Source organism: Pseudorca crassidens, chromosome 15, assembly GCF_039906515.1.
Source record: "Pseudorca crassidens isolate mPseCra1 chromosome 15, mPseCra1.hap1, whole genome shotgun sequence".
Classification (NCBI taxonomy): Eukaryota; Metazoa; Chordata; class Mammalia; order Artiodactyla; family Delphinidae; genus Pseudorca; species Pseudorca crassidens.
Window position 1 is genome coordinate 88,878,675 of NC_090310.1, and position 12,463 is coordinate 88,891,137.

Sequence of the window (12,463 nt, forward strand, 5' to 3'; positions counted from 1 at the left end):
AGTACCTAAGGACCAAAAAAATTACTTAGCCAAGTAGTAATTAAACTTGACGAAGTCATGGTACTTCCGTTGTGGAGTAAATGGACGAAATTCCTAGCAATGGAGACTTGACGAGAATATGTTCCATCATCAACATCACTGAGGGTCCCTGGGCTCTGTGCAGCCCTGCCATGGGGCGGGGGTCGGGGGGGGTCCTTGTGTCCATCCAGGTGAGGAGGGAGGCTCCAAGCACGGCAGCGACTTGGCCACGCCAAGCAGCTGGAAGCTGTCGGAACTGGGCTTGAGAGTCCTCACACCCTGATTCCAAAGCCCACCATCTCTGGGATTGAAGGGAGGCGTGTTTCATTTCCTGCCCTCAGCTCTACACCACCGTCTCTTATGCTTCGTGCCGAGGTGGCTGACCTGGTGTCCCTCAGCCAGGAGGCCGCACCCGTCGGTTTGGGTTCAGGTCCTGACTTCACCTCTCTGTGTATGTGTCTCTCTGTCTGTGACATAACTGTTGGAGTGCCTGTGTCGTGAGGCTACAGGGGGCCAGGGGAGCCCAGCCCCTGCGGAACCCAGTCTGGAGGGAGTTCATGTGTGTGTCCTGTGTTGTGATCAGAAGTGACCATGCCACCTGCAGGAGGGGGCACGCCTGGGCCACTCCCCCGCAGGCCGGGACACCACCACTCCTCTTGTCACATCTTTTCCTGTTTCTTGATTTCTTTCCACATTTTGTTGAAATACTCCTCAGATCATTGTTTCATTGAAGATGCGCGAGCAGTACTTTTCCCAGACTCTTGCGTTTATACGTTCTTCTGACTTTACACTTTGTTGATAGTGGAATCCTAAGGTGAAGCTCCTTTCTTCTTAGAATTCGAAACGTGTTTTGTTTGGGGAAGTTCTTAGCGCCCAGGCTGTAGAAGTATGGCCTTGGTGCTCTACCTGGTGGGGCCTCAGTTTGCACACTTGTGTTTTCTTTCAGCTCTAGTTTTGTTTTCAGTTGACTATTTTTTCTCAGTTGCCTGTATTCTTTGCCTTTCAAATTCCCGCCTGGCAGATTCTCTCATTTTCTGTTCTCTCTGTGCTGGTTCTGTTCAGACGCTTCCTAAACTGTGCCTTCTCTGTGCTCTGGCCTTCAGCCGTTTCAGGCATGCCGTTGTACCCGTCTTCCTCGTTGACAGCTTCACTGCTCAGATAGTGATTTCCAGAGACTGTCTTATCCTTCTGTGCCCCTTTTTCTTCACAGCTTAGTGTAATCTCAGTCTCTGAGGACAGCAGAACTATTGTTTAAGGCAGTTTTAGGTTTACACAGAAATTGAGGAGAATGTACAGAGAGTTCCCTTGTACTCCCTGCCCGCCCCAGTCTTACAGTCTATTAGCATTGGTGTGGTACATTGTTTTGAGTGATGCTCCAGCATTGATACAGAGTAACTCAGGTCTGTAGTTTACATCAGGGCTCACTCTTGGTGTTGCACATTCTGTGGGGATTTTCAAACATATAATGACATGTATCTGCAGTTGTAGTATCAGAATAATTTCACTGCCCTAAAAATTCTCTGTGCTCTGCCTGTTCATCCCTCCCTCTCCCAACCTCTGGCAAACACTGATCTTTTTACTGTCTCCATAGTTTTGTCTTTTCCAGAATGTCAGAGTTGGAATCATATAGTCTGTAGCTTTTTCAGATTGGCTTCTTTCACTTAAATGCATTTAAGGTTCTTCCATGTCTTTTCATGGAAAACACAAGTTTGCTGAATAATATTCCACTGTCCGGGTGCACCGCAGTTTATCCGTCACCTGCTGAAGGACATCCTGGTTGCTTCTGAGTTTGGGCCACTATGAATATGTCAGCTTATTTTTAAGTAGTCGCCGGTAATCACATACAGTTTATTAGGTCAGTAATGAGTTTAGAAATTGTGTCTGTCCTCTTTTCTTTGAACTGCATGTTATTTAGAAGTGTATCGTTTAATATTTAAACACCTGAGGTTTTCATAGGTAGTTTCCTTTTGGGTCTCTAATCTGTTAGGGTTGGGGACACACCGTGTATGATTTCAGTCCACTTAAGTTTGTTAAAACTTGTTTTATGGCCCATCGTGTGGTATGTCTTGGTGATTTTTGAAAAGTGTAAGTTCTGTGGATGCGGGTGTCATAGAGGTAATCGGGTCATGGTGGTTGATAGTGTTCTTTAGACCGTCGGTATTTTTCCTGATTTTGTGTGTGTGTCCTGTCAGTTTCTGAGAGAGGGCTGTTAAGATTTTTGTGACTGTGAAGTTGTCTGCTTCTCCCCTTATTTCAGTCAGCACTTGCTTCATGTATTTTGAGGCTCTGTTTTTAAAGTGTCTCTCGCAGAGAGTGTCTAGTTGGGTCTTGCATTTTTTTATCCATTTTGACAATCTCTTCCTCTTAATGGAGTTTTTAGTCTATAGAGATTCATTTTCATTTTCCCTTCAGCTTTGTAGCTTTGCCTCCTTACGTCTTTATTTAGAGGTTGCCCAAGGGACTACAAAACACACACTTAAATTTTATCTGTAGTTTTTGACGTCTCCTCTGCGTTCTCCTTGTAGACTAGCCTGCCATGGCAGACCAGAGACAGCGCTCCCTCTCTACCTCTGGGGAATCCCTGTACCACGTTCTGGGGCTGGACAAGAATGCAACCTCGGATGACATTAAGAAGTCCTACCGGTAAGAGGCCTGGGCCCGGGGCGGGCGGCTCCCGCCCCTCCTGTCTTTTATCTGCGCGTGTTTCCCCGGCCTACTCGCCTACTCGCTGTTTCACTGGTAGCCCTTCCACTGCATCTTTGTGTGTGTAGTGTGTCCCCGTATAGCTTATGATTATTACCTTAATGTTTTCTTGGCAACAAAAACAAAACAATAGCAGTGTGTGGGGTCATGCACACTCCCTACCCTGGAGCAGACGGCTCGGGGGGCAGGCCTGGATGTGCTGAGCTGTGGTGGCAGGGTCTCACCCCCCGGGGGAGCCTTCCCGCATGGCTGAGCTTGCCCTTCCCCTGCGGTGTCCCTGAGCAGCTGCCAGAGACCGACACTGTCGTTGGTGCAGACAGTTGACACAGTCCTCTGTGTTCTCAGCTTATCTCCTTATCAGTACAATAAAATGCCTGTGCTGCACGCTCCTTGCCTGTCCCTCCATTTGGCAAATGTACAGTCAGGACGCTAGAGGGCAGCAGCGGGGTTGGAAGTTCTTGGGAGCGCCCGCAGGTCAGCTCTCACCCGGGTACTTGCTGCTCTGTGGATGGCTCGGCACGGGAGGTTTGCCCTTAGACAGTTGCAGAGATTGCTGTTGAGCCTGGTGTTCTCTAGTTCTGTGGCCGGCTGGAAAGGGAGGTGGTGACGGGTAAACGTTCCTCTGCTGGCCCTCCATCCCGGTGGATGAGCGTGAGACGTGAGACCAACAGAGGGTTTTGGTTTGCAGGAAGCTGGCCTTGAAATATCACCCTGACAAGAACCCAGACAACCCAGAGGCCGCAGACAAGTTTAAGGAGATCAACAACGCCCACGCCATCCTGACGGACTCCACGAAAAGAAACATCTACGACAAGTACGGCTCGCTGGGGCTCTACGTGGCCGAGCAGTTCGGGGAGGAGAACGTGAACACCTACTTCGTGCTCTCCAGCTGGTGGGCCAAGGTGAGGGCGCAGCTCCCACTCTCGCATCCCGCCGGGTGGATCTGGGCACGTGGCGGGCTCCTCGTCCCCATAGATATGGGCAAAGGCCCGGTCCCAGCAGATTGTAGCTGGCCTGTGGCCTGCCTGCGTCCAGCCCGCGCGCACAGAGCGAGGTCTGTGCCGAGTGGTGACGTCCACAGCATTTTCTTTCGTGAGTCACTGTGGTAGAAATAGGAAATGAACTTTTTCATCACTTTGTGGATAGATTTATTTTTGTGATTAGGGAAAACTTGTTAGAAATATCTAGCTTGAGAAACTTCTGAAAAAAATATTATTGTTTTATATTGTAACATTACCTGGTTTCCTGATTCTATCCAAAGCATCTGTCGTGTGAGGCCCGAGGGTGTGGCTCACTGCAGGGCCTGAGCTGTCGGAAGCCTGTCTGGCAGCGGCCAGTCAGCCCTCCTCCCCTCTCAGGAGTTACCCTTCTTTACGCAGCTGGTCTCCTCCTTCCTGCCCTCCTGTCCCCGTGTTCAGTGCTTTCTTTATTCTCCTTGATCTGGAAAAGAGTCCACTGCTGGTGTGAGGACCCCTCTGTGACCCTGGCGGGGGTCGGGGGTGGGCGCAGGTTGAGAGCTGCATCCCGGCCTCGCCGCACAACCACGTCCCCTTGCCCACAGGCCCTGTTTGTGTTCTGCGGGCTCCTCACCTGCTGCTACTGCTGCTGCTGCCTCTGCTGCTGCTTCAACTGCTGCTGCGGGAAGTGCAAGCCCAAGGCGCCTGAGGGCGAGGAGACCGAGTTCTACGTGTCCCCCGAGGACCTGGAAGCGCAGCTGCAGTCCGACGAGAGGGGTGAGTGTGCCCGCCGCCCGGGGCGCGCGTGAGGGGCGGGGCCGGAGCGGGCCCTGAACGTGTCGCCCTGTCTCGTCAAACAGGAGGGCACTGACACTGTGCGGGAGTGTTTGTGGTGGCGGCGGGACGGTTGAGGTGTGAACGTGGACGCCGGAGGTAAAGCAGGCGCGGAGGGCTGTCCCCGCCGCGGACTGTGGTAGCTGAGTAGGCGGGGAGGGCCGAGGGCCGAGGCCGCTGACGAAGGTCGTGTGGGGCGGAGGTCCTGGCAGCCTCGCCCCGCCCTGGGCGCTTGTCTTACGACCTCCGACCCCGGTCGAGCCACCAGGTGGCCGAGCGTGTCGCCCAGAGACGGTGTCGGGGGCCGAGAGGCCCACTGGCCTGACCTGAGGCCACGCGTCGCTTGCTTTCAGAGGCCGCAGACACGCCGATCGTCGTCCAGCCGGCGTCCGCCACGGAGACCACCCAGCTCACAGCCGACTCCCACCCCAGCTATCACACCGATGGGTTCAACTAAATTCAGGAGAAGCTGTGATTCGAGGGTCAGTCAGCACCCAGCCACTCGACCTTAGAATCATGGACTGTAGTCCCAGAGGTGGGGCGGGAGCCGCCCTGGCCCCGGGAGGGCAGCGCCAGCCCGCCTCTGCGCCCGCTCCCCGCCGATCCCTGACCCACGAAGTGCGTAGCATGCAGTGTCTCGAGCAGCTTCGCTACGGTCGTCTCCTTCCGTTGCTCCCTTTTTTAATAGCATGTGCAGGGTTACGTTCCATGTCTGTCTGTACTGTGAGCGTGTTGCGGCCAGGCCGCATTCCCCGGCCGTGGGGCCGCCTCAGGGCTCTCGGGCAGGTCGACGCAGCGGTTGGACGGCCCGTGTGGTCCCTCGCGGTCAGGCGGGCTCGGGCTCCGTTCCCCGTGCCCATGGGGGCCTGAGGCAGGTGCTGCCTGGCTGGAGCCGTGGGGTCTGCTCCCTGCCCCGTGCCTGCCAACCATGTGGCCACAGGCAGGGCCTCTGGACTCACCTGCCAGGAAGGAGCTGGGCCCACTCTCCCAGCGCCGGGGCGTTTCTGTGGCATTCGTACCAAGGACAGTCTGTGCGGCACCCGTTCACCTCGTCTGCTTAGCCTGTAGCAGTTGCTTCTCATGTCTGACCTGAGGCCCCCGTGCTTCGAGTGTGCTCCCTCCCGGGGTGGGGACGTTCCCACACGTCCCCAGGCCATGAGCTGGATGGATGGGGCCCCTTCCGCAGCCTCCACTCTCCCCTTCCCTGCATCGTCCTCCACATTCCTTCAGGCCCACCTGGCCTCTTGGTAATGCTCTTTGAACCTCTAAGAACCACAGATGGCAGCAGCGGCCCAATTAGTGGTGGTCAGAGGGGCTGGGAGTCCAGGCTGCCCGTGGTGAGTGGGCTGCACAGCCCTCCCCTCTGTGCTTCCCAGAGCTCTCACCCCCCCGCTTTCCTCCGACTGCTCCCTTTGGCTGTCGTTGCTGGTTTGGGCAGAGCTAGAGACGTTGGGCTCACGGAGAAAGGACCAGCTGGACCAAAGGCACACTCAGGGCAGAGGGTTGGGTCCCCAAGTGGCCCTGGTGCCCTTGGGCTCGTTAGCCCGCAGCCAGACCACAGAAGCCCCGCTCACCTCTGTCCGTGCACCGTCTGTGGGCTGTTGGAAGCCAGTCTGTCTTGTCCGCGTCCGGACCTGTGGGTGGCCCCTGCTCTGAGGACTTGGAGACGTGGCTGTGCTGGGCCCATGCAGACCAGCACCTGCCGCGGGACCTGCGTGGCCCAAGTGGGTCTGGTTTCCCATCATGCACCTCGCGACTGCTGGGCTCCTCCGGAATGTCCCGTAGGGAAGGCCGTGGGGCAGGGGCAGCACGCAAGGAGGTCAGACGCACCAGGACACCTTCCCGAGCCACTGACTACCACCGCCCCACCCCAGCCCCGCCCAGGCCCCGGCTTGCCCGCTGCCCTCACGGTGCTGTGGGGGGTGAGCGTCCGGCTCTGCAGGCACCAGGTCCGTGGGCACTTGTGGGTTCCGTTTTGTTTGGGGTTTTGCCCTTGAAAACAATCACGAAGACGGTCAGCAAGAGGGGAGGTCTGCGCTGATGTTAAATGAGGAATAATCTGCTGAGATCCGGCCTCTCAGAAGGACAAGAAATCCGTTATTTGACCTGCCCTGGAGCAGGGAGGAGGCCAGACACTAGGACAGTCTTAGGTGCCAATTCCAGGCCAGCAAGAATTCAGCCTGAGAGCAGGCCCTAGTCGGCCTTCCTGACGTTTCTGGAAATAACTTTAGGAAATGAGTTGTTTGTCCCTAGAGCGGCCAAGCACGAAGTTCAGAGGTTGGGCTTCAGGTAGGCAGCCGCCTTCCACAGTGACCGTGTCATTGCTTCGTGGGCAGAAGACTCCGAGGCGCGTCACGCAGGTCAGGGCGGATCTCTGCCGGGTCTTTTGGTTCCCGAATCTTTCTGATCGTCCACTAGAAACGTGATGCTCCCCTGGAGGCCAGAGGGGCAGGTCCGGAGGTTTGTTGAACCCAGTCTCCTGTAGAATTTGTAAAAACTAAACAAATCGTGACGATGATGAGAACAATCCTCAAGGCGAAGCTGATGACTCCGCGAGGGCTGGGCACCCCGGGGCCAGGCGCAGGGCCTGGACCATGCCCCCGCACCTGACCCCGACCCTGACCCCGACGCACGTCCACTTTGTTGACTTGGAGGCAGAAACCCTTTCGAAGACTTCCCTGTCTGTGCTTTCAGGCCCTCCCGCTGACTGAAGACCTAGGTCCCTGGTTGCATTTCCCTTTTCCTTGTGTGGCCCATCTGCTTCCCTGGTGAGCGGGGTGTTGTGTCTGGAGGGCCCTCTGTTCACGTGCGCGGAGGGGACAACCCTCTCCAGCTGTGATGGGAACAGGAGCGCCTCGGCCCTCGCTCCAGGGCCACCGAGGCCAGTGCTGGGTGCCCTGAGGCTCTGACAGCACTGCCCGCCTGTGGCCTGCCGGGAGCGTGGGAGAGGCTGCAGGGTGCAGACGGGAGCTGCCGCGCGTACATTTCTGTTTTCGCTTGGTGACGTGGTCTCTTGTCCTTTCTGGGCGTTTTTCTGTTTTCAACCTGCTGTAGACGTTACCGCTCGTGCGTGAGCTTTCCTACTTCTCCGACGAGTCGAGCAGCCAGCTCCGCTGGGGCCCCTTGGGCGTGCTGTGTCCACTGGGGCCGCTTGGGCGTGCTGTGTCCACAGGGCTCCTGCTTGGGGAGGGGCCGTGCCGGGACCATCTGGCGTATTCTAACCGCGGGCGGTCTGTTCCAGGGGAGCTTGTGCTGTGCCCGCTGGGGAGACGGGCAGCCTCCGTGGCACCTGGTGTGAGACCACCTGTGAGGGGGGCGGGCACCGGCTCGTGGGCTCTCCCTGGAGGGGCCCGGTCCGTTCTTCCCTGGCTCTCAGCACATCCCGCCAGGGGGACAGCGCGGGGGGCGGCGGTGGTGGTGAGGGGCGTGAAACAGTGACTGATGTCACTCCTTTCCCAGCGTTCTGAGCTGTGAGCCCCTGTGACACAGGACTCGCCTGTTTTGTTATTTTGGTTGTGACTCCTTCTCCTGTGGAATTGGCAAAAGCTACATTTTTACTGTCCTTTCAAGCACGGTTGGCGTCGTCTCTGCTGTAGGTGTGGGCAGTGTGTGTACATATGTGTATATGTATATATCACCCAGCGGCGTGAGTGCCGCCGTCCAGGGCAAAGCGACAGTACAATAAAAGTGGCTCCCAAACAGCCTCTGGTTTCTTGACGAGTCGGGGCAGGAGCAGGGGGTCTGGGCGAGCTCCTCTGCCATGTGCACAGAAGGAAACAGCGGCCCTGTTGTGTCCCTGGAATCAGTGTGGACGGCAGGCCGGGTGCCCGAGCGCTGCCAGTGTCGGCTCCTCCAGGGTAGGGTGCAGGGCTGCCAAGGTCACACCCATACCTGGGGGCTCACTTGACCCACAGGTGAGCGGCTGGAAACCCCTCCCTCCCCTGAAACATTAAAACCAATTTTCTAAGCATCAGATACAATCAGTGACAAAGCCACGTTCAAAGGGGTCTCTGTTCTGACCCCAGATCCACCCTGGAGGGCCCCGGGGAGGAAGCGGCTGGGCCTGGGGCCCTGTGGGCAGCAGCTTTTGGTGATTTTGTCTCCCTGGAAATAAGGGTGCTTCAGGGCGGGCGAGGGGAGCAGTTTGCACTGAAACATGTGTGCGTCATGGTTAGAAGCCAAATGCAGGTGCGTGGGCCGCGATCGTCCGTGTGCCGCTGTGTCCTGCTGCTGGGACCGACCTCCGCCCTGAGCCCACGCACACCCCTGGGGCTGGGCTGGGGGGCCACGGTGGTTTCCCATGGTGATGGTCTCTTACGTCTGAATGTTGACCTATAATAAAGATAACTTGTAAAAAATAAATGTTTTCACTGCAGGCTGGGTGTGTGCTTCATTTAACGATCCCTGCATGATCCTGCTTTAGGGGAGTCTTGTGCTCTGGGGCAGCTGAGCTCGGCGGCCCTCCTGAGTCCTCTGGGGGCTGGGACCTCACTACCACCTGCCTGGTCTGAGTGTGGACAGACTTCCCTCCATTTTCTAAATACCACGACTGGGGTGAGGGAAGGAATGTTTGAGCTGGGAGAGCCACACGCCAAGGGCAGCTTGGACTGTGGGTCCTGGAGCCCTCCTGGGACACGGCCAGCAAGCCAGTGGCCAACAACCACTGGTCCCACTGTCCCCTCCTATCCACCCAGCTGACCGTCCTACCACCTCAGCCTCTGGGAACCATCCCTGCCGCCCTCAGACAGCGGCCCCTCCATCCTGCTGCTCATGAGCAGCTGTCTGGCCGGGTGAGCGGGGCTGCAGCTCTCCAGGAGAGCAGGCCAGTCCTGGGCCTGTCCTCAGCTGGCAGCACAAAGTCAGGAAGGGGCTACTGCAGAGGGCACCTGGCCAGCTCCTCTGCCCCTTGGGCAGCCCCGCCCACGTCCAGCTCCTGTCCCTCTGCCTGCTCCACCCAGGGCATCAGCGTGCAGTATGCTCGGGTCCTCACGCCTGGACGCCGCTGCCCCGTCTTCCTGGGTTGTCTCCAAGCTGCTGGTGACCCGGCCCTGCCCTCTGGCATCTCCCAGGCAGGGTCCGTCGTCCTACCTGGCTCCCAGGGAGTTCTGAGATTTCCCTCCCCCCCATCACCTGGACGGCAGGGAGAGGGGAGCAGGGGACAGCCTGAGCACCACCACGGCCCCCTGACGTGGTGCCTTTGTGCCTGTCTCCCACGCGAGACAAGCATCCACTCCTGGGCTCTTGCAGGAGGCGGCATCTCCGCCTCAGGGTGTGTACGTCCACCACGTGTGCCCTTCTGTACACATCGGGGTGCTCAGGCCCTGCGGACCCTGGCGTTCGGTGGGAGAGGCCACCCTAACCCAGGAGGCCCGGGGGTCTGGCTACCTGGCACTGCAGGGCTGTAGCGAGCAGGTACCTCCAGAAACACCAGGCCTGGCTGCCGGCGCTGCCTCCCACGCCCCGGGGGCGCTGGTCCCTCGCGCTTGTGCCCCCCTCAGGTGGGGTGCTGGGTCTTCCTTCTGTGTCCTTGCCCTTAGCGAAGGGCCTGGCGGAAATGATTTGAAACAATCTAAACAGCCTAAAAATACTAAGAATTGTGTGGCAAACACCTTGAAACTCTGTTCGTACATAACGTAACATACGGAGTAGCTTAGATTTCCCACAAAAGCAAACGTGACCGTGAAGACCCACTTGTGCGCCCCTCCCAGGCCCAGGGGCGGCCCACTAGGCACTCCAGCTCACTTCTGCTTGTGCTTTGAAACCCTGCCTGCCAGTCTCAGCGCCCATAAATAACACGTGCCGCTGATTCCTAAGATTTCCTAAGCTGTACAGCACTAAATCGCTGTGAGTGTCCGTTTAGCGCAGGGTTTTTTCCCTCAATCCAGGTGGCTACATCTAGGTCTAGTTAATTTCTGTACAGCACATATCATATGAATTAAACACAAGTGGTTGGAGGTCTTGTTCACTGAGGATACAGGCGGGTTTTAGTTCCTGGCTGGTGAAGCAGAGCTGCACTGCCCTCACCGGGGACCATCGCTGGGCAGGCGTCTGGAAGCCCGCCCTTGACTGGTGGCCCCAAATGCCCTGCACATCCACAGAGAGGAAGGCCCCCTTCCCACCTCCCTGCCAGCCTTGTCGTCCTCACACGTTTTTCCTTATTTTCAGTATTTTCTATCTGGGATACTTAGAAATAGGACGTGACAACGTGACACCACCCCTTGATGATGCGCATTCGGGGTGGTGGGCAGCGGGACCTCAGCCCCTACTGGCCCTGGTTTAGGGGGACCGAGGGCCGCGGGCGTGGCTGAATGGCACCTCGGAAAGACTCCTAAGTCCCCCCGATGCCCCTTGCCCTCCCGTGCCCAGTTCCAGGACCCTGGCTGAAGCTCCTGGCTGAAGTCGGGGTCGTCGGGGTCGCAGCGTGCGGGCAGGGTCCTAGGCGGACCTCCCGCCCCCCTTCCCCGCCCCACTCGCAGCACCACAAGGCAGCCCCGCCCGTGGGCGCGCGGGGCGTGGCCACGAGGAGGGGCGGGGGTCCGGGCGCGCCTGGCGTCACCCGCCCGAGGGGAGAAGCGTCTCCCAGGTCGGGCTCCGGGCCCGAGGACGCCGTGTGGCCCGTCCCGGCGGGAGGAACCTATCGCTGTGGGGCGGCCCCTGCCCCTGGCGCGCCGGGCCGCCCACCCGCTCCAAGTCCCGGGGACCCGTCTCCCTCTGGCCTCAGGGAGACCCCCCCTGCTCGGACTCCCCAGAACTCCGGGGGGGCCCTGAGGCGGCGCCCGAGACCGCGGCTGTCTCCAGCCCTGTCCATTCGGCCCTGGCCCTTTCCGTCCGGGCGCGTGACCCCCAGCAGCCCTGGGCCGGGACACTCCGCTCGCGCTGGGACTGGGGGGGGGGCGTGGTGGCGGTTGGGGAGGGTCCAAGCCAGCGCCGCGCCAGTCCCACCCCCAGACACGTGACGCCCGGGCGGTTCTCGGGGGCCCCCCAGTGGGCAGCCGATCGGTGACCAGGGGCACCGAGGGCCCTGCGCGGGGAGTTAGGCCAGCCCGCCCACCCGGCAGTGCGGCCCCCCCAGCGGATGTGTCGCTGCTGATATCGCCATAGCTCCCATCCCGGGGTCACAGACCTGGGTCCCCGTGAACCCCGTGCTAGCTGCCCTTTTCTTACCCTTCTAACCCAAGCACAGCTAAAACCCACCTGCTGCCCCTGCCCTGTTCCTTCACATCTGAATCCATGGCCCCCTCCCTTCCTGCTACCCACAAGCCCTCAGCTTGACCTCAGAGAGCCTGGAAGTCTCCCAGCTGCCCGCAGCATCTCTGGCTGCGTCGTGCCCCAGCCCTGGCCCAGGAACCTGTACACCGGTGCCCCTTCCTCGGACTCACCCTGGAGCACTTAGGGCTGTGTCAGGCGGGGCCCAGGATACAGGCGTCTTGTGGGTGCGTTCTGATGCCAGGTGGCCCATCGGTGACACCGTGACGGGCGGTGTCCTTGCCCAGGTGGTACCGACCCACCAGATCCTTCTGCCGACCGGCCCAAGTGCACATGCCCCTCGCCCCGTGGCAGCAGCTGCTGGGGAGGGGGCGGCACCTCGCGGGCTGACGAACCTGAGATTGCCCCTGGATGCTCACCATTCTCAGGTTGGACAGTCCTGGAGGCACTGCCCAGGCGGCTGATGGGTCCTCAGCAGGCACGTTGCTCCTCTGGGCTCCTCACCCTGTGTCCCAGGAACTTCTGGACAAGTGAGGGAGGGGCTCCGGGTCTGCCTCCCGCCCCGTCCTGGCCCGGGCTCTGAGGCTGCAGGCTGCAGCTCCACCCTCAGCTTCTTCCTGCTACCCGCTGACCCCTCGGCCTCCGTTGGGCCCACAGGAGCCCAGGTGCCCGGAAGGCAACACCAGGGGCTGCTAATCGGTCCCAGCTGCCACACAGCCTGAGAGGTTTTCCCTGGGGGTGGGCTC

At 59.1% G+C, this 12,463-nt stretch overlaps 1 protein-coding gene across 5 annotated transcripts in view; it reads left to right on the forward strand.

Moving 5' to 3' along the window:
• The window catches only part of DNAJC5 (DnaJ heat shock protein family (Hsp40) member C5), a 30,919-nt gene extending 22,033 nt beyond the window's left edge, over positions 1-8,886 (forward strand). For 4 of the 5 annotated variants that reach the window (XM_067708781.1, XM_067708782.1, XM_067708784.1 and 1 more), the window contains exons 2-5: positions 2,544-2,661; positions 3,410-3,623; positions 4,283-4,454; positions 4,865-8,886. In XM_067708781.1, the coding sequence (XP_067564882.1) occupies positions 2,555-2,661; positions 3,410-3,623; positions 4,283-4,454; positions 4,865-4,968 (597 nt within the window). In that variant the 5' untranslated portion in view covers positions 2,544-2,554 and the 3' untranslated portion in view covers positions 4,969-8,886. Of the gene's footprint in view, positions 1-2,543; positions 2,662-3,409; positions 3,624-4,282; positions 4,455-4,537; positions 4,611-4,864 lie in introns of all 5 variants that reach the window. The other variant, XR_010935537.1, reaches the window with a different exon arrangement.
• Positions 8,887-12,463: the final 3,577 nt, after the last annotated feature.